This window comes from Coffea eugenioides, chromosome 6 (assembly GCF_003713205.1).
Source record: "Coffea eugenioides isolate CCC68of chromosome 6, Ceug_1.0, whole genome shotgun sequence".
Lineage (NCBI taxonomy): Eukaryota > Viridiplantae > Streptophyta > Magnoliopsida > Gentianales > Rubiaceae > Coffea > Coffea eugenioides.
The window spans coordinates 4,693,549-4,714,338 of record NC_040040.1 but is presented as its reverse complement, the minus strand read 5'-3'; the positions used below and the strand labels follow the sequence as shown (position 1 = coordinate 4,714,338).

Genomic DNA, 20,790 nt, shown 5'->3' with positions numbered 1-20,790 from the left:
CAGAAGAAAAGGTTTTTTTTTTCTGGTTAATCAAGATTAGAATTAACCACATTGATGCGATCAAATACAAAGGATTTACAACTAAATCATATTACAATTAACTCTCAAATAATGGATAAACGCTAATCTACAAGTCGACTGGAAGAGAAGGGCACCTCGACTCATTACCGTTAATTTTTGATGCAATGCAATTGGTGCTGCTGTAGTTTCTCCAAGTTCTAATGGTATATTAAATTATCAAACGCAGGACATATAAATATAATGAAATTTTTACCAAAGTCATTTATGGAACAAAAACAATCGCACAATTATATGAAAACCGGAGCCCCGCACTTGCTCCAACCCGCTCCCCGTTCTAAGGTTTTATGGAGGAGTGAATCTTCTAGCCACATAAATTCAACATAACGTTATGGGATACGTCAATCTTTCATAACGGCTGGTCTGCCATATCTACAGAAGATATTAAAATGGCATCCATCCTATAAGGTATCTTAAAAAAACGCACCCTGTCCCGCACTAAAAGATCGATCACTACTAAAAACGGCAGCGTATGTCCCACGATGATAAAATTGAAGCAGGAGACCAATCCAAAATAATCAACCCCCCCAGTTGGTCCGTTCAGTCAATGCCTTTTCTGCTACTGCGCTTTGAAAACTCGTTTTAATCAACCTTCCCAAAATGGAGTAACTGTTTTACAGGATAACAAACTGACATCACTTCTGAATTGAAAGCGTACTTGAAAGCAGCACGCTTCTTTCACAGAAGGCGGAAGAAGTGTCGCGCTATTTACGATGAGGGGAGCGATAAAGTGGCATTATTATCAATGGCGTTTATCAAATCATAAGCTACCAGAAGTATCTAAGAAATCTTCTTTGTTTATTGTATATAGTGATGATATGCATCAGAACCGATCATTGCATAAAAAATGCATCCATTCGACCTACCACTTTCCCAGAAATCTATTGGCTAATGTAATAATCACTTGTGTTAAACAATACATGAGGGGCTACTGACTATCCACAGAAGCAAACGCCAAAACAGGAGTTTAAAGAGGCCGGCAAATGACGCAGCATTCAACGAGAGGACAAAGCAGGTTTCAGGTAGAAGATGTCGATCCAAAGTATCTGCTCAGCCGAAATAGACGCACGAATTATGTGTACCGTACGTTAACCTCCACACCAGCAACAACATAACATTATTCATTCAACTACTGACTTCACGTCATCTATTGTAAGTTCATTCTTTTTTTTTTTTTTTAAAAGCGTGTCTATCAGTACGAAAGAATTCATTAGCATATAATGAGAGAAGTTCAGGATGAGACAAATAAGTGTATCAACATCGGATCCTCCTCTACCATCCAAGAAATCAGATAAGATATGCCGTTCCACACCCACAATCCAAATGGCTCGACACTTTTAATATTTAATACATCTACTGATTGCCACCACCCTCTATAAACAGGCATGAAATCATGAAGAGCTCTAAATATAGAAAATTAGGTGTACGAGTGGTCGTGACTCGTAAACCCTAACTTCATGACTCCATTTTTCAAAGGAAGATCGTATGATGGACGTTTTAGATCCTACGGCACCCAAATATTTCCACGGAGTTCAAAGTCTCTGGCTGATTTGTGTCTTCAAACATGCTATGGTTCCTAAAATCATCATGACAGATCTGAAAAGTAACCACTCAAGTACAGCAACAAACTTAAATATGTCATCAACGAAATGAAAATCACACCTCTACATCCTTATCCATCCTAATGGAAGACAAAAAAATCATAAACAAGCTTTCGGTTCGTTTATACTCATGAATTTTGATGAATGAATTCCTTGAAAACAGATACTCTTTAATGCTGGTGAATTATGCTTTACTGAAAAAAGAAAGAAACAACCACCAAGAAGAAAGATCTGTATCTTCTTGGACAGATATGAACAAAACATAATAGTAATAGACACACACTGGTAAAGTGAAATATTCACAGGTAAGTAGGATGTCTGTAAGAGCAAACTACATAAACAAATTTTTTTTTTTTTTACAGGAAACTTCATATGCTGGGCATGTTTTCTAATCCATTATGTAAATCATTAAGTCTTGTGGTTAGCTCACAAAACCTCTTTGAAACAAGCAAGACAAGTTTTTCTGCTCTGAAAATTGCTCTTTTGTTTTAACCAAAGGCTTTTCTTTAGAAGTTAGTGATCAGAAATATGATTCACTCGAAAGTTCTCATCAAATGCTCTAAGACAAGACATAGAAAGACACATGCTGAAGTACAAAATAAACAGGCAACTTTAGTTATTCATTTATTTGCATTGCATCGCGTGCAATAATATCTTCTATCTATGATTTATCATCAATAGCAGTCCCATTTTCTGACTTCAACAAACATGTCCTCAAGGGAGAAATATTAGTAAGTTACTTTTTACAGGTTTGAAAGATAGGACATAATTTTCAAATCATCTGAATACAGGACATGGATTTTTTACCTGAAAAACTTTCTTCCAATCAACAGTTAATAATTATACACACATCATGCCTTCAACGGTTGTTTCGAGCTTAGTTTTAATTGTTCATTGTAGTCCGAATTAACTGGAAGTATAATGTAGAACTCATGAAGCAAAGTTTTATATCAGAGCAACACTAAATGGAGTCGCAGACTACATTGCTTTAGTTCCACTATTATGTGCAACACTAACTGCTCAATTTTAGCTTTTACATATTCGTTGAAAGGGGATTCTAATCTATGGAACGAGCCTAACAATGAACAAAAGCTACAATTTAGACAAGGAAATATCTTAAAAAGTTAAAATTATGGAGAATCATCGAAAAACAGTTGACCAAGAAATCTGTATGTACCTTGATAATCATAAAGACTGTGTATTTTTCACCAAAGTCTACTCATCCACCTCTAGCCACATATACTTAATAAAAGAACGTTAGATGCCTGTATCATATAGAGTACCTCTGAAGATAACTTAAGGGCTATATATTTCCAAGAGTCAAGAAACAATCTCTAATATTTATCCAGGCTAGCAAGAGAATACATGCACTTTTGGCAAAGTCTTTCCAACTGGCAGACAAGGCACTTCTCGAAGGTACTTAAGAATTACTATAAGATTAAAAACTTGTAGAATTTCAAAAGGTCCAAAAAAGATGCTTCCCATATTGGATCATTAAAAAATCTCTACACTTTACAGTTCAAGAGGTGAAACGCCAACCAAGGAGTTAATTAAGCTCAAAGCACAAGTACACTAGATCCATAAACTTTTCATGTGCAGACAACGACAGTTTTTTTAACACTCAATCAAGTAGTTCAGAAAGTGGACACAAGTACTTACAAAAATATGTTTATATGTCTGTTTGCGTATTAAATAAGTATATAAATACATGACATTGCTTCTTATGCTTCCAATTTTCAAAGAATGACAGGTGGTAGTAATTTTGACTTGGCAACTGTATTTCATAGGTGGACAAAGATGTCCCTATTTAGGAATGGATGATGCTTCAATCAAAGACAACTACCCATAATGTGAACTAGAGTATATTTCTCTGCCTTGACACAAAAAATTGATGCTTCAATAAGATTCTTTAGACCTAACTGAAACAATCAAGATCTCTAATGAAACCAACAAAAATAGTCTTTCTAAAACAATTGAAACGGTTCTCTGCAGTGTAGCGGCTAGTCACGAAAAGAGAGCAGTATAGACCAAAGTAAGGATAAGTATAAGCTACATGTAATGAACCAAGAAACAAAGAAATGGGCAAGGCCTTGTGTTTGCTATTCAGAAAATGCAGATTAGTGCACAAATCAGAAACCAAAACACACGTGAGGCCAACCATATGTCTAGATAATCTTCATTGATAGTCATCTATTAAATGCAAGTTGATATATAATTTTCCTCAAACAAAATGTGCTATAACTCAGACACGAAAATTCTTACCTGCCAAGGAAAGAGAAAATAAAGGTTGGATTCAACCAAGTAAACAAGAAAAAATATTGCATGTTGCAAACAACTTGCACAGGGAAAGAGCTAGACCTGCCTTGTGAAAAATCAAAGGGTTTCTTGCCTTAGTGTACCTTGCTTCCTTGACAAACACAATTACACCAAGGAAAGAACTAAAGAAGAGATGAAACAAAGTGAAAAGGATGAGATTTTATTCAAGATCATGTGGGCAACAATAAAGTAGAGTACAGAATTATGGTAAAACGCAATATGAATAGAGTGTACCTCAATCAAGCTTGCTTTATATCAGAATATTGTACTAGAAACAGCATCAGTTTCTGTGTGCATGCAGTAATGAGAACTATTAGCGAGCATAAATAATGATATTAATCTCTACAATTGGCGTATCATTCTGCAGTCTTCTGGAAGCTCAATATGACAAAACAAAGAGTTTAACATAAGAAAATGCCAAAACAATATAACAAGGTTTGCTACTTAATATGCCCATCCCCTGCCAGAATATGCTTTTGAATTGCGGTATCTAGTTTAAGGTAATTAAGAACATAATAGAACAATAGACACTGAATCTTGCTTCTTCATTTCTTAGCTAAGTAAGCACATGGAAATGTGCACTTGGCAGATAAAGCTAAAAAAAAAAAACAACTTAGAAGGACTTCAAGATTTTAATAGTTAAGTTGCAAGATAAGCTAAAATGCACAAACTAGTTGCTGTATTCTTAAAGATAAGAAAATGCAATCCTCGACACACTGCATACAAGAAATGTGAACGATTGATAACTTATGGCAGTGGCATGTACACTAATTACTGACTTCAAAACTTTTAAGCTTTTGATCCTCACTAACAAGCTATGAAGTGTAATCAAGAAAAACGTAGTTTTCAATAAGATTTCAGGCATTGACCCTTAACATGAAATGTCCAGTATTTAAGGGCACTCATGTTCCCCTAAACATTCAAAACTTACAGAAAAGTGCAATTTTGCTTCTTAGATTTACAGCCAATAAATAAAGATAAAAACAAAATGGTTATCCACACATTCAAATAGCAAGAATCCAAAATACAAAAGCATAGAGACACATAGATCCACCTGAACAAGCACAAAAAATTGGAAAGAAAGGAAAAACTAACAGTAAGACTCTCCATGGGGGCAGCTGCATAGGCGTCATTGCCATATTTCTCCTTAATTCAGTACAAAATGTGAATAAACTAAACTCTAATGGAAACATTAAAATAGCAAATTAATTATTCTACGCTTGAGATAAATCTAAATACAATAAATCTGAATTAAAATAGCCCATTTAAGATAAATCTGAATTGTAGCTCAGATAGATCGTAATTGCTGTTTCAAACCCTTTCAATGAAGAAATACAATTTTTCATGGATAGTTTTTAGTGTACCAGGTATATATCGAAAGCTTGAAAACAGAATTAGCAAAAGAGACTCCAACATTTGTAAATGATGCATTCTTTTTTTTTTTCCCCAGGAAAATAAAACTCATTTTATTTATGAATATAAGAAAACATATCTAACAATTAGAATTTATCACTCAGTAATAAACAAGCTACAATAGCTAAAACACAGGCTATTCCAGCAAATCAGATCTAACTATACAAATTCTGCAGACAAATTTAACAAATCTCTCTCATTAATCAAATAATTCCAGCTCAACAACTTCAGATGCCATTTTCAAATTGTTTATACATACGTATAAAAAATAAAAACAAATAAACTAAAAAAAAACACAGTAAAACTAATACACCAGGACGTTGTACATAAAAAAAAAAAAAAAACCCGAAGATCGCGGTTTCCTGAGTACTTTGAACAAAATGTTTAATACTTGAAAGAAAGATATCAGAATACATCTAGCCCATTAATGTGTACAAAATATAATGACTAATATCAAGAATTATAGGAATGATTGAGTGCAGAATACTTTGTAGTACGAGTATGGGCAGAATATTTTGAGTGCAGAATTATGACTTTGTAATCGAGAAGAAGTTGACAATAATGCTAGTTTAACATTAATGGTGATGAAAATTGAATACCAAACCTTGCCCTTGACTCCTTGTCTCTTCGGAAACCAATCTGTTCCTCTCCCAGTCCCACTGCAAGCGAATGAAGCAGAGAGTGGCGCTTCTTTCAAGTTGTTCTGCTTCTGCGAAATAAAACAGTAGACACTCACGAGTGGCAAGTACGTTTTCGGCCTTCGGGGTCCATCAAGGCAACGTCCTTCCGTGCTTTGTGTTTCAGGAAGAGAGAACACAAACAAATAAGTAATAAATAAAACAAATTATTTGGTGTTTTTTTTTTTTGTTTTTAACAAATGAAGTATAATGGTTTAATTCTTTGTGTATCTTGACAATTACAAGCTTGGATGTGTACACGTAATCTTGATCCATAATCAGATTTATTTTTTTTTTTTGTCTTTTTGCATATTTGATTGCATTCAAGGTTGTTTGGGGGATAAATCGGGTTGTAGTATGGACAGAGAATGTAATTGAAAGGTTTTAAAATTCAATTCCAACCACTTATACTTTAAAAAGAATTTTTAAAAAAAGGCCATTTGGATTTAAAAAAAAAAAAAAAAATCCTTTAGGTTCATTGTTTAAACTTACTCCATAGATAGATAGATGATATCAAAATATTAAGTGAGAGCTTCAGCTTATGACACGTAAGTCCAATGTCTAGTTCGTTTTTTATTGTACTTTTTTTTCTGGATAGAAAAATATAAAAAATTGCAAGATTTTTTTTTCCTTTGCCTTTTAAATCTTTTCCCATTTGAAATAGCCTAAGAAATTACATATTAATATTTACCGGTAAGTCTTGGTTTGAGATGTCAACATCGACTACTGGGAAGGAGAAACAAAAAACAAAAAAAAAAAAAGTCTTTGCTTTAACACACATTTTTAAAGGGGTAATTAAAATTTTAATCCCCTAACTATTGATTCAATTCCAATCTGATTTCTTATATACTTGAGAGAACATAAAATTTCCCCCGCCGCCTTATAAATTATTTATTCCTCTTCGCTACCTACCAATGTCCTAGTTTGTAGTCAAATGTCATGAATATTGTTTGTTTGGGATTTTTTTTTTGTTTCGTAATTTTATTCCTGTGGTTTTTTTTTTTAAAAAAAATCTGTCAAATTAATTGATCTCGAGCTACTACCATATGATTGGTTATTGGGCCATTTGAGTCCGTCACTGAAAGTTGGTGTTAACTTGACAACAGGCCTGGCACCAAATGGAGCTGTTAAACTAACCACTTGACGGGCCTCTTCTTTTGGAATACTTGAATGCTCCTTCATTTAGTACACCAGGAAACCATTAACTATTAAAAAAAATTTTAAAAATCGGGCTTACGAGAGATAGTAGTGTGTGTCGTTAACCGCTTGTATTCGAGACTTTGATTTTTATTCATATAGTCTCCTTGTCCTTTATAGTTGGTAGTTGTGTTATTACCACTTTATCCCTTTAAACTATATCATTATTACCAATTTACCTCCTAATATTATATTTTAGTCACATTACTATCAGTTTTACCCCTTAATGTTATATTTTGTGACAGTCACACCAACTTTATCACTACTATCAATTTATTCCCTAATGTTATATTTTAGTCACATCAAACGTTAAGAGGGTAAAGTAATAATAATCTTTTATAGTTTTATTGTGATTGCAAATTTGAGTAATTTATATAGTTTTTTTAAAATTAATCTTCATTACATAGACAGTGTATATATTGTCATGTTCAGATGAATGCCACATATATTGATTTGAATTTCAAATCTAAATTTTACTTATGTAACATTCATCTAACCATCTATATCTATATGTATTACAGAAGGGATTTTTAGCAGAAACCCTCTCAATGATTTCCAAACTTCTTATTCTTTTTTCTAGATTTTTGTATTTATTTTAATACATAAAAAGTAGTGGGTTAAAACTAACCTTATCACCAATCAAATTTAAAATTTAAAACATTCTCACTATCTACTTCATAAACCGTTTATAGTTTGTTATTTATACTTGAAATCCTTTTTATTCCTTAATTAAAGACAAATACTCATTCGTATGCTATTTTAATACAATGTTACATTTTTATAATTAAGAAATATTTGTCACCACACTAACCCTATAACCACCCCTACAAATAAACTTTGCAAATTACAATCACGTTTCAAAAAAATCACAAATGTGCAACTAAATGTAAAGTTGATGGGGTAAAGTGCAGCTAAATGTAAAGTTAAGGAATTTACTATATTTAACCCAAAAAAAAATCCCAAAAACGGAACAAGTAGCAGGTTATAGATTTTTGTCTAGATTTTTGTATTTATTTTAATACATAAAAAGTAATGGGTTATAACTAACCCTATCACCATTCAAATTTAAAATTTAAAATTTTTCCATAATTTACTTCATAAACTGTTTATAATTTGTTATTTATATTTTAAATCCTTTTTACTCCTTAATTAAAGACAAATGCTCTTTCACATGCTATTTTAATACAATTTTAATTCAAAACCATACAACATGATCAAGAAACAGCAGAACCAATTAGGACTAGATTTTGACCCCCCAAAAAAAATTAGGCATAGATGCCACTGGCACGTTACCGTAACTTGCAATGCCAATTAGGACTATTTAGTGTGTTTTTTTTGTTTTTGCAAGGAGTTAAGATACTGTAAAACTTATTTAGGCAAACTTTGTCTCATTGGTGATTTGAGTATCAAGTTATTCAATATAATACAAATCCTATAATATCAGTCTTCTACAAAAAATAATATTTTACTAGCATGTGATATTTGCATACGAAATTTCAGAGGTAAATCAAATACTTTTACTTATACTCTATATAATTTGAATAGTTTTTTAGCGAATATGACCATACTATGCAAGACCATCACTTTGTACAATTGGAGTTAGCAAATTGTATATCAATCACAATTTAAATTTTGCTCGATACCTACACAGTTGGTGAGTTCCATCAGTAACACTACATCAAACTTTTAATGTTATTTCATACTCTTATTAACATGTATTTCAAAAAATTGTAAGTTTGAAAATAATACATGTGCTCGAAAGTTAGTTACGTGGTTGAGGTCAAGCAATTTTACAACATTACAGGCATTGTTGATAGCAAATTCAAAGAGAATATGGATATTCGAATATACAATCATGCATACGGTAAACTTACTCTATTTAATTTAATTACTGTACAAATTTTTTAAATTTATAATCATAACCTATATTTCTTTTCATTCTTATTAGGTTAAATATTTTCGAATACTTACTTACATTTAGAGCATTAACATAGAAAACATGTTCTATGAGCTATGCAAAAATTGTGGACAACTATGTGAAGGTCATTTTTCAAAAATAGTGTGTATGTATTGTAATGACGTGGTCGACACTGTTGTTAGGTAATTAATTTCATGTACATTTAATTTCAACAAATTTTTCTGTATTGTATATAATATTTTATTTGTCAAACAGGTACAATGTTAACATACAAATTAAAGATTCCAGTGGTAAGATGCATCTTAATCTACAGGATAAACATGCACGATTCGTATTTGGTTGTGATGTTTCTTATCTTAGAGAATTACAATGGAAGGTAGAATTTCTTGATATATGTTCATTTTTTATAATGCTATTTATAAACTATGTAAAAAAAATACACTAATTTTGAATTTTGCACGTACTTAATTCTCAGGATAATGGTGATAGGTTGTTCAACCAACGAATCAATTCATGCAAAGATCGTGCATTTTCATTTGTAGTACACATTCCACAAAATTCAATAGAATTAATTAAATCACCAATTTTGGCTTTCGTACTAAAAGTTGATTGGTGTGAAGAGTGTTTGCACCTTTGTGCAAGATTATCAAATCGAATGCATAATATTTGTAAGTATTTCATTTTAACAACATTTAATTACATTTATTGTTATTCATATATCATTCACTTTCTAGTATAAATTTCTATTATTTTTTCAGGATCTATCTTCCGAAAAAAGGTAATTTTTGAATAATATACACATTCTATCATATTTCAAACTATTGTTAGACAGATATTATATTTTAATTGTGTTACTACAATTTTTTAACCTTTTTTAATTGACCCTTTTATTTTCATTTTTTCAATAATGTCAGTACCGTGCGTAGCACGGATATTCACACTAGTGATAGTGTATGCATTGTCAATATATATAAAATTTACTCTTTTTTTTTAAGAAAAAAATATGTACTCGTTATCACCTAATCCCACTCCCACCAGCATATATAGGAACATGAAAAGCAAGATATAAGTGCTCCATTAGGCATTAAAACAAAAAAACAAAAGATAGACAGGAGGCCATTGCATTCTTTCTGAATTTGGGAGAGTAAAATCGTAGTATGAAATATGCTCCACGTAATAATTTGGGCAAGTTTTGTGCAATTTTGGTTTTCTACGTGTTCTTTGGGTTTCTCGGTTTGATCAGTTGTAGCTTGAGCATGACTCTCAACAACAATAAACAATTTTTACAAGCCACTGCAAGGACATGTACATTTTTTTGTAAGCACGATGACACATACAAAATCCAAATGAAATTTTTTGTTCTCTCCTTATTTATTGCATTAAATTGATCGTCCAAGAATATGCAGACCAACAAATTTTCAGTGCTAGACAAAGGTACAATTTCCAAAATTAGAAAAGAAGTGGTAACTAGTGACCCAAAAAGAAAAAGAAACGAAGGAAAAAAGTCACACCACAACATTTCATGACTAATGACTAAAAAGTGGTAGCTAGCAAATTTGCTGAAGAGAAGGTTTCAAAGCCATAGATACAGCATGCCACCCTGCCTGTGTTGGGTGCACCCCATCCCAGAAGAATGCAGACTTTGCATCGTTGCACACTGTGTACATTTTCCGTCCTTTATCGTCCACGCTTCCACACGAATATGTAGTGCTTAGTCCCATACAACAAGGCTTCAGAGGAGTTTCAAACTTTAAAGTTCCTGCAGTAATCGACAAGCAGCAGCAGCAGCATGACTTGAATCAATTAATTGCTACATCTCATCAGATGAACATTTGAGTAAAAATGAAGTTGTGAGATTACCTGATACATCTCCTTTGTTCTCTAGTAAGGTTGTGAAGGTGGTATAAAGATCAAGAACGTGGTACGCAGAATCCCTACTCTCGTTATTCAATTTTGACACAGCTTGGTTCAATAGTAGATTGTGAAAATTGACGGCTGTGTTCTGCGTGACGTTGCATTGTTGGAATGACGAGAGAACTGTGCTTCGAGGGAGACAGCCAAGGGGCTCCAAAGCTGCCACAGCTATCCTCCTGGCTCCCAATCCATGAAGGCGTTTCAAGTTCACGGCAAGCTGGGAAATCAAGCTTGCAGTGAAGGCAGGCAAACCCTGTACGTTTAAGGGAAGATACATTAATTCAAACACTAAATTATTGTCCTACCACTCGATCAAATTGGAAAGTAAGAATCAGAACTACAAGCCAGGGACAATTCCTTTACGCGAGTTCGTGTTTCCTGAAACTCCATTCTAACTTTTTATATTATGTGAAGGAAAGTGGAGTATGAAAACAGTATTAAGAGTTCTCATTCTAACTGACTGCCAACTTTTGGACGACAAGTCCCTTAAATTAAATAATACTACAACTAGAGTAACATGGCGAGAAATGAAATGAAATATACAATAGAAACAATTTACCCTCCCGGCCGTAGTTTTATATTCTTTCTTTCTATTTTGTATGTTTTTTTGCCTTGTAATGTACTCCAGAAAACCTCAATGAATTTAAAAGAGATAGATACTCAATAAAGTAAGCAGATGGTAAGTTCACCTGGGCAGTGCCACCTTTGGCATTGTAAGCACCATAATCATTGCCAGCAACAGTGACCAGAAACAAAGATGAGTCCAAGTCAGTTTTGTTATAAACTAAATCCTTGAGAAGTTTCTCAAAGAAATCAATCTGAGTGGTCATGTTAGGCTCCAAAACCAAAGTGTCAAAGACGCCAGTCCCTCCATAAGCAAAGTTCACTCCATACCGCAACCGGTTTCCTGCATACTTGATCCATCTATACGCTACTGGGGACTTCATTCCGTAGAATTTAGCTGTTCACATCAATTTCGTTTACAAGAAAGGTCAATTTGCCTGTCATGCAAATTTATCCTAATCTTAGTTATGCTAAGAGGAAGTGAAAATAACATGCACAGTCAGTTTCTTCTTTTACTTTCCCCTTCGTTTGATAGTAGTAATTAAATATAGGAGAAATGGTATTTATACACCGCTTTAGTTTTTTCATTCCACATCTTTAGAGTAAAAGTAGTTTGCTAAGAATAAAAAAAGTGAAAATGGTGTTCAAGATTAAAAAAAAAAAAAAAAAGGCAGCGCAAATATCATTTCCCTAAATCTTTACTAGCTTATGATTGAACCACCACTAGAATCGCAAGTAAAGCATTACATATTTCACTTGGTGCATGACACCATTACTTGAAGTTCATTTAGATATCAGTGCCAAAGTTAGGGTACCGCGCTAACAAACTAGATGTCTTTTATCTCTTAGTCGTTACGCTATGTAAGTTGGGTTTGCCTAACGTTAGAATAGTTTTAAGTCTTAATCTTTTTAGGTAAGAATGAAATTAATTTAAAAAAATATCTAAATGTAAGGAAGCAATAATTGTGAATGTATGTATTCAAGTAGTAAATTAAATGCGATCTAGGCGTTTTAACAAAAACACAATTTGAAAAACAAATGTCGTGCAAAATGATATATATTACACCGCAAGCAAGCATGGAAAGGGATGAAGATTTGGATTTTATAGCGAAAGGAGGATTCGGACAATCATGCATGTGGGAAAAGGCTAATCAAGATTAGGACAGATTTGGACGAGTCATTGAAGCACTAAAATTGGTTAGTGTTATTTTATGAGCATAAGCATCCTAGGTGTCTCCCTTCCTAGCTCCCCAACAACAAAAAACAAATTATATCCACAACAAATGAAAATGCGCCAAACACGACTAGACGGGCAGATAAACCTGCCAGATTTTAACGAGAAAGAGAGAAAATAGAAAATCATGGCCATAATGGATTTTTTTCCCCCCTTATCTTCGAAAGTAATAAGATCATGTGAGAAAGTAAAGGTGAGATAGTGAGATAAAGAAAGATGGGAGATACTAGGCTGACAAAAGGGAAAAGACAGGAGTCAACAATGCAATATTTACAGACACAAAAGAAGAAAACATTAGACAATCTGATAACCTCTTGTTCAATAATGAAGGAAAGAAAGGAAAGCAAGATAGGGACGGGGAAGGGGGGAGGGGGGGCAGGGCTGAGGGCACCACCAGTCAGTTGTCACAACCAACCCACTATGGTGATCACTTAGTAGTACAAAGGTGATGCAAAAAGTAAGCTTGCAGTTGTTTATGCTCCAAAAAAGAGAAAGCGAAAGATAAAGTGCGGCAGAATGATGACAGAGCCCATTCCAGACCATGCTATTGTACAACAGTAAAATACTCCATGATAATAATAATTCTCGAGCCAGGCAAAGGAAACATAAACCATGAGCACTCGAGCGGTAAAAAGAGAAAGAGAAAAGGCAGAAGCTGAAGCGTTACCAACGTAATCAGTAAGAACACGACCATCCGAGAAGCGGCCAGCGGGCTTCCCTGGAAAAGTGATTCCATATGGTTCCTTCCACGAACTTCCTACAGACTTTTGAATATTTCCAGTGTCGGCGTACGAGTCTCCGAACACAAATAGCTTTGTGGGTCGGAAACTATATCGCTGCTTCTTGTGGTGGTGGTGACGGCGATCATGATGAGGTGATGAAGCATGGACACCGGCATTCCCTGCGGAAGAAAGAAAAAAAAAAAGGTGGTGTTCATCCATGATAGCTCGTAAAATTACAGAGAGAAAATTCAAACACCTGCATTAATTATCATTTCTCAGGCCTAGTTACATCGTGTAAAATTAACATGGCACGGAAACCATGCATGGAGAGCATGAAATGATGAGCATATTACTAGTACAAGTTAATTATCAAGAAGGCTGCTACTAGTGGGATTTTGGATACAGCAAAGAGCTGACACTAAATTGGAGATTCTAAAGCTATTTATTGCAAATTAACCAAGGATATGATATGGGGAGAGGGAAATATGATAGTACTATAATCGTATTTTGTACCACGTACCTGCGGCAAGAATTGAGAAAAGGAAGAGAAGAGAGCAGAGGAGCAACTTCGGGAGGCCCATCCTCAGATTCAGAAAGATTGAATAGGCGGTCCTGATAACGCAAGGGGCGACAGGGGTACGCTTAGTTTAGAGATGAGAATTGGAATAAATCGCAATTGGAAGTTTGAACTGCGATTGTGCTTTCGGGTCCTTTAAATACAACTGATGAAATGGAGAAACACACCACGCGAGAAGAGGAGAATGAGCCAGCAATGAGGGAGTGAAGATTTGAACAACTCTCATGGTCAATATGGCCCGATATTGGGGTCCACTGCAGTGTCTTGTCAAAAAAATTTTTTTTTTTTTTTTTTTTGTTGTGTTCTTCGTTTTTTCACCCCGATTCTGTACTGGGAAAATGGACCACGGTGCAGTTTTGACCTATAGCTTGTTGGGTAGAAATCTTTGCCGTCCGGTGAATGATATTAACGTAATGGTGAATTGAAGTCGGGATAATGCTTTGAAAATAACCTCTCTATTCTCTTTTTAAAAAATTTTTGTTTTGAACGGATAACTTGTCTGTTCAAGTAACAACAACATTTTGGGTCAACCTTCTCCAATTAGTCTACATCTGGAAGGTGATTTTCGCTTTTTTTAATGTTGTTTGTGTGCATGTGATTTTGCTTCTGTTCAGACTATTAAAGAGGTAGTCGGAACGTTTAAGAATGTAGAATGTGAGAAGAGGTTCGAATGACCCCCGGGGCTAGACCATCTGGTCTTGGGCTTCTTCCGGAACTTCAAGGTCAAGTGGTCGAATCCCACTTAACTCCCGGTGCGCTTGGGGTGGCGGTGTACTTGGGCGCAGGGGATTAGTCGGGCCACCTTCGGGTCTTGACCCGGACACCCCTGTGTTGACAAAAAAAAAAAAAAAAGGTTCGAAATTTTTTTGCTGCAGGTGCCGTATACTGCTGATAAAATCAGGCGTCTTCTGTATTATACCTTCAAGAATACCAGTTGAGGCCAACAATATTCTATTCCAGAGGAGGAGACGATGACCAATGGACTAGGAAAGGTTCAAAGTAGAAGAAGAGATGAAAATTTAAATAAATAAAAAAAAAGGGATGGCCATCAGACTCTTTGATTAATTTTGCCTTTGACCCAAAGGAAGAAAGACAAAATAGAAACAATCAGCACATTTTTTTTTTTGGTTTTTTTGGTCGGAGGCCAAGAGCGTGAATTATTAGTCGAGTAATTGTTTTTGGGTTGTAATGTTAAGGTGATTAATGATGCGTTTGATCAAACTAAAATTTGAAAATTGAAGTCTGAAATTTGAATCATTAAATTGTTGAATTCTTAAGTAATAAATTTGATACATTTAATTGTATATGATATATAAATAGTTTATCATTCATTTTTTGGAAGCAAATTTTATTTAGAAAATTCAGTGCCACTTAATTAACTCAAATGCTTAATTTTGAGTTATCAAACGTATCTAAACAACCTATTAAGATATGAATTCATGAACCCATTAAATTTAATCGCTAAATGGGATTATCAAACATGACCTAAAAGGAAAGAAAAATGGAGAAGATTCAGTGGCCCACTGCAATTAAACAATTCAGCAAGACAGGTCTCCAATCCGAGTCAAATGCAGGGAAACAACGATGGAGGAACAACTTCCTTCAAATACTGATAATCAATTCCGAACGTATTTCTGGTAATTTACAACGAAACGATGGAGGAGGTCTCTAATCCAAAAGCCTGAAATGGCACCCTTCGAAAGTTTAAATCTCCTGTTTTTCTTGGCAAGCTTCAACACATACCACTTGTACGGTTTTAAGTAAATCTGCTATATTTTGGTGTGAAGACAGTTGTACGTAAAAACACGTTGTTGTTTCTTTAAGGCCTTGTTTGCCAAAAAAGGTTTTGGCCTAGTTTGTCTGCTATAAATTTTTTAACAACTATAGCTACAGTAATTTCAAAAAAATTTTCAAAAATTTTAAACTATACACTTCAAAATATCCAAAAAAATTTTCTACAATTTCTACAGTAAGTTACAGTAAAATTTTAGACAAACACCTAAAAAATTCACTTATCAAACGAGGCTAAATTTGTTTCATAATAATTGACTCTTCTCCCTATTACTCGTTCCAAATTCGTACCTTTGTGTGCGCGCGTGCACGCATAAATGGGTAGTACATGCCCATCCCATCATGGCAGAACCAATTTTATGCTACTGACGACATAAAAAAGAAAAAAAATATATATCCATCTTAATTGTGCATGGAAGCATAAGAAAGAATAAGAAATTATTTAAAAGTATTTTTTTATTTTGGGTGATAAATTCAAGAAGAACAACAAATGTTAGTCTTTGCATGCATGTGAGAAATTTCGTGCTTTAAAAGGCGCTCGTCTGGAAGCATATACTAATGAAATTCTAAATGATCCCAACTGCGAATTGTATAAGCTGAGAAGCAGGGGGAAAGATGCAGAGGCTTATTTGTTAGGGCTTTAAAGAAGGTAGTGTATGCCCAGTTCTTAGTTTTAGGCCCACTCGGTCACTGGCGAATATTTTGCCACTTTGGACACATTGGGCCCAACAGAGATAGAGAGAGCGAGAGATGGTCCTGGGCTCGTGGCACCTACCTTTGAGTTTGATTTTGAAACCCTCATCCTACCTTTTAAGCATTTTGGGTGTGGATCGTAGAAGAAACAACTTACCATGTTGACAAGTAGTACTAGATGGTTAAGAATACAAGTAGACATCACCTAATTGTGCAGCATATGAGTTTTTGACCTTTTGCTTATTAATTGAAGCGCGTATAATTCATCGAAACATTGATAGTTTTCCCTTCTTAAATGTTGTTGTTGGACGAAGTTCGTACTCATTTTTCGTAGCCATTTTGTTGACAATATTAATGAACTCAAGCCAGTTGTTATAATGGCTCCATACTTTGTTATAATCCCCCCCCCCCTTTTTTTTTATAGTAGTGTAAGCGAAAGAAGAGCTCGTTACTCTGTCTCACTATGTCTATTGATCCTTCATTTTACTGCAAAAGCTTGATGGACAATACCGTAAAACACAGCACAAGTTTGAACCTATTCTCGAGAAATTATGGCTTCCCGCGAGAAAGAAGCAAAAAGTTGAAAATGATGAAATAGTAACATCCAATTGCATATTTCATCATAGAAACTAGCAAGACAAGCTGCCACAGGCCGTGGTTCACGCACAATCAAAATAATGTATTGCCTGAAAAAGAAAAACAGAGGAGGGAGGGCCATGGGGCTATTGGCATTGAACCTCAACATCCGGTTCAACAAAACAGAAGAGCAACAAACATACGAGCTTAAGAATAAATTAAAAGGAGAAACATCTACATATTTGTGAAAGGGGTGATCTTGATGACTAACCCAGGGAAAACATCATCTGGATCATGAATATGGGGATTCTGCTCAACGATGTAAGGATCCCCACATTTTTCACTGATAGTATGCAGAGTCTCTCCTTCGCGTACCACATAAATCTCATCACACGGCTGTTCAAGTAGTAATGAGGATAATATTTGCTGCCTCTGCTGTTGCACTTCAAACTCCTCCTCAGTTGATTCACAGCAGCTTAACACCAACATTAAAGCCAGGAACAAGGCACAGTACCAGGACACCGTCTCTGCTAGAGCTGTCGATGGATGGATGCGGCCTGACATGTTATGTTTTAAACTCAACTCTTCCTCGAATTCGTAGCGATGATTGCTCCCTCTCTCTCTCTCTCTCTCTCTCTCTATAGCAAGTATGTGCATGCACATGTACCAAAAAATTGTCTCACTTGGAGGAGAGTATTTGCAGGACTCTTAGTATTGAGGATTAGGAGGAGTTAATGTTGTTGTTGCGAAGTAAGCTAAAGAGATGATGATGTTTGATTTGGCATGGTGGTCGTTTTGGAGTACAAGTGCAGGTCATTGGAGTGGTTAAGCAGCAGTGTTCCTGCTGGAGGGAGAGGATTGAGACGGGTTCGTTTCTTGGGCGGTGGTAGGTAACTGTCTCAAGTGAAGAAATATTGGAACATATAAAATGAGGGAGGGAAAGTTGGTTTAACTGCTTTATTAAATGGTAGTGAAGACTTGAGATATCTCTTGACCATAGTTGATAAAGCAATCATTCAACATTTTTTACTTGCTCTCAAGTCTCAACCAACCTTTTTTTAGGTTTGTTTCCGTAACTAGTACTACATATGGGGTAGCAGTATATGCCCCAATCTTTACTCCTATAAGGCTATAACCCATTTGCTTTGAATGTCAATTGTGGGCATATTTCGATGGAGTTGTAAAGAAGGATGAAGAGCCATTCAACGCATTACCTGCAACAGGAAATATTAAACTGTTTATATCAGATTCTCTGTGTGCGCGCAGGAAATATTAAAACTGTCAAATACTTACGTAATTAAGGAACGTAAAACTTTTTTTTTTGTTGGATTAATCTTATATACACTATCACTATTAGATAAAATTTGAATTTGAAATTTAAAATTTAAAATTTACTCAAGTGTCATCCATCCAACCATGATAGTACATACACTGACAGTGTATATAAAATTTGCTATTTTTTTTTTTTATGTAGGAAGACCACACGGGTGCATGACTTGCAAAACCGGTTTCTTGATAATTATGAGAACGAGGACTGATCAGGATTGGATGCCAAAAGAGTGAAGGAAATGTTGCCCCTAATTTCAACTTTTTGTTGCGGGAATTACAAGTTAGAAAATTAGAGGGGTCAAGTCATTATATACTCATTAGTAGAATAGAAGGGGGGGGGGGGGTGTGTGTGAGAGAGATAGAGAGAGAGATAAGAGTCCTTTAACGATGCGTTTTGGTAGCAGGCCAGCTTAGTTAGTGTAGTGAGATGGGAGTAGTAGTTGGTCATTCGCAGGTCAATAATCAATTTTCAGTTTCACCCAACAAAAGCAGTGAGCAGGTGATTGGGTTTTTCTTTGGTTTGGGGGGGAGTCCTGAATTTGATTTGTTAGTTGACGTTTATGAATTAGAATTGAGGTGTGGGGGACAATGTTCGTCCTCCTTTAAACGCCAAGAATTGGTCATCAAGTCTAATAGAGTATTTAAGTACTGCTCTGGCAACGGAATACCTAAATCGTGCAGTATTATTATGCCACTAATAATACGCCAATGTCACATTTGACATAGACAAAGGTGTTTTATCACACTCCAAACATTGGAGCATTTTTTTTTTTATGTTTGGTAATTAAAGAAGGTTATTTTATAGTAGTAACAACAACGGAACCGCATTATATGGTTGACTTTTCAATTCACAGCTTTTTTCTGTGATGGCGAACCTTTGGCTTGATGATGATGCGCCTGCAGAACGATTGCTGAATGCTGAGTGCCAGCAGGAATTTTTTGATTAATCCAAGAATGTCATTTGCCAAATTGTCACACTCAAACCTATCTTGTGAGAGATCGCTGGTTTAACTTCAGATTCGGATTTTGACAGACCAACGGATATTCCAAAATCTCGTTTCTGAGGGGCCGCATTTAATAATTCAATTTAGTGCTTAAATTTAATAAATTTAAATCTTAATACATTACATTGAACTAAAAAAATTAGAATATCTAAATTATTAAGATCACACTAAATATTCTAAATAAAACTTGTATCAAAAAATAAGTATACATTAAAATGTATCAAATTTAGTATTTATCAATTTAATAATTTAATAATTTTAAATTTTAAATTTAAGATTTTAATTTTACCAAACGCACCGTAACTCTAGTGCATATACTAAGTTGGTATGTAAACTTGAAGCACACTTTACACGGCTCCGTTGAAATATTGCTCGTTCGGCATCATAAATACATTTTTTAATTACATTTATATCCCACAAATATCACAAAAATTGCTATAATATTGTTCTAGATACTTTTTTCGAATAACCCCCTATCTAGCCCCATTTTTTGTGTTGTCGCATACCAAAGTGAATGATTATAGACCATTAAGTCTGGTTTCCCATTTTCCTTTTACTTTCAAAGTATTTTAATTTCTCACCCTCCACAATTTCTTGAATTTTGCACACATGTAAATTTAATCCTCCTCCCTAGTAAATTAATTATGCCACAAGTAGTACATCTCAACAGGAATGGAACAAAAAATTAAAAAAACCATCCATTTCAAGTGCCACCTATCCGCAATTGCATAGTATTTTAACTAGAGGTGGCAAAATGGGCGGGATGGGCGGGATTTACTTGAATTTGAGATGGAACCGAGTCATATGGGTTTGGGTCCAACCTTACCCATATGTGTTGTGGGACTAACTTGGACTGGATCACTTTGGGATGGGTTTAGATTGATCCCGCCCAATACCCAAATCTATTTTCTATATATTTTTTTCCTTTAATTCATTTTTAATTTTTTATATAACTTTAATATTTTTAATTTATTAAATTTCTTTTAGTTTTATTAAATAAACATGCAAGTACTTTATACTCAGGATTCCGACCAAAAATTGGATTAACAATAAAGGAAAAGATAGATATACAGCCATATTCCAATATATATCAAGATGGCCAAGGCACTTAGGGTGTTGAATATTTATACTCATCATTGTCCAAGGATGACAGGTCTAAACTGACTGAAATGTTGGAAATTCTTGT

General features: G+C 34.7%; 2 protein-coding genes and 1 long non-coding RNA gene across 3 annotated transcripts; all 3 read right to left on the bottom strand.

The window, feature by feature from the left end:
- Positions 1-1,270: 1,270 nt before the first annotated feature.
- LOC113773142 lies at positions 1,271-6,131 on the bottom strand. The gene is made up of 3 exons (XR_003468756.1): positions 6,013-6,131; positions 4,230-4,282; positions 1,271-4,117 (listed from the first exon to the last, which is right to left on the bottom strand). It is a non-coding gene; the product is annotated as an uncharacterized LOC113773142 (long non-coding RNA).
- A 4,409-nt stretch (positions 6,132-10,540) lies between these two features.
- LOC113774999 (GDSL esterase/lipase At5g03610) lies at positions 10,541-14,361 on the bottom strand. The gene is made up of 5 exons (XM_027319682.1): positions 14,155-14,361; positions 13,580-13,813; positions 11,804-12,075; positions 11,061-11,367; positions 10,541-10,959 (listed from the first exon to the last, which is right to left on the bottom strand). The coding sequence occupies exons 1-5, from the start codon at positions 14,213-14,215 to the stop codon at positions 10,748-10,750; spliced, it is 1,086 nt and encodes a 361-aa protein (XP_027175483.1). The 5' UTR covers positions 14,216-14,361; the 3' UTR covers positions 10,541-10,747.
- Positions 14,362-17,282: 2,921 nt separating this feature from the next.
- LOC113776227 lies at positions 17,283-18,144 on the bottom strand. The gene has a single exon (XM_027321340.1). The coding sequence runs from the start codon at positions 17,932-17,934 to the stop codon at positions 17,506-17,508; it is 429 nt and encodes a 142-aa protein (XP_027177141.1). The 5' UTR covers positions 17,935-18,144; the 3' UTR covers positions 17,283-17,505.
- Positions 18,145-20,790: the final 2,646 nt, after the last annotated feature.

Coding starts and splice junctions, on each gene's coding strand:
- LOC113774999 (XM_027319682.1), bottom strand. CDS start 14,215: ATGGGCCTCCCGAAGTTGCTCCTCTGCTCTCTTCTCTTCCTTTTCTCA. Junction 11,368..11,803: donor CCAAAGGTGGCACTGCCCAG/GTGAACTTACCA, acceptor TTAAACGTACAG/GGTTTGCCTGCCTTCACTGC. Junction 10,960..11,060: donor GAACAAAGGAGATGTATCAG/GTAATCTCACAA, acceptor CGATTACTGCAG/GAACTTTAAAGTTTGAAACT.
- LOC113776227 (XM_027321340.1), bottom strand. CDS start 17,934: ATGTGCATGCACATACTTGCTATAGAGAGAGAGAGAGAGAGAGAGAGA.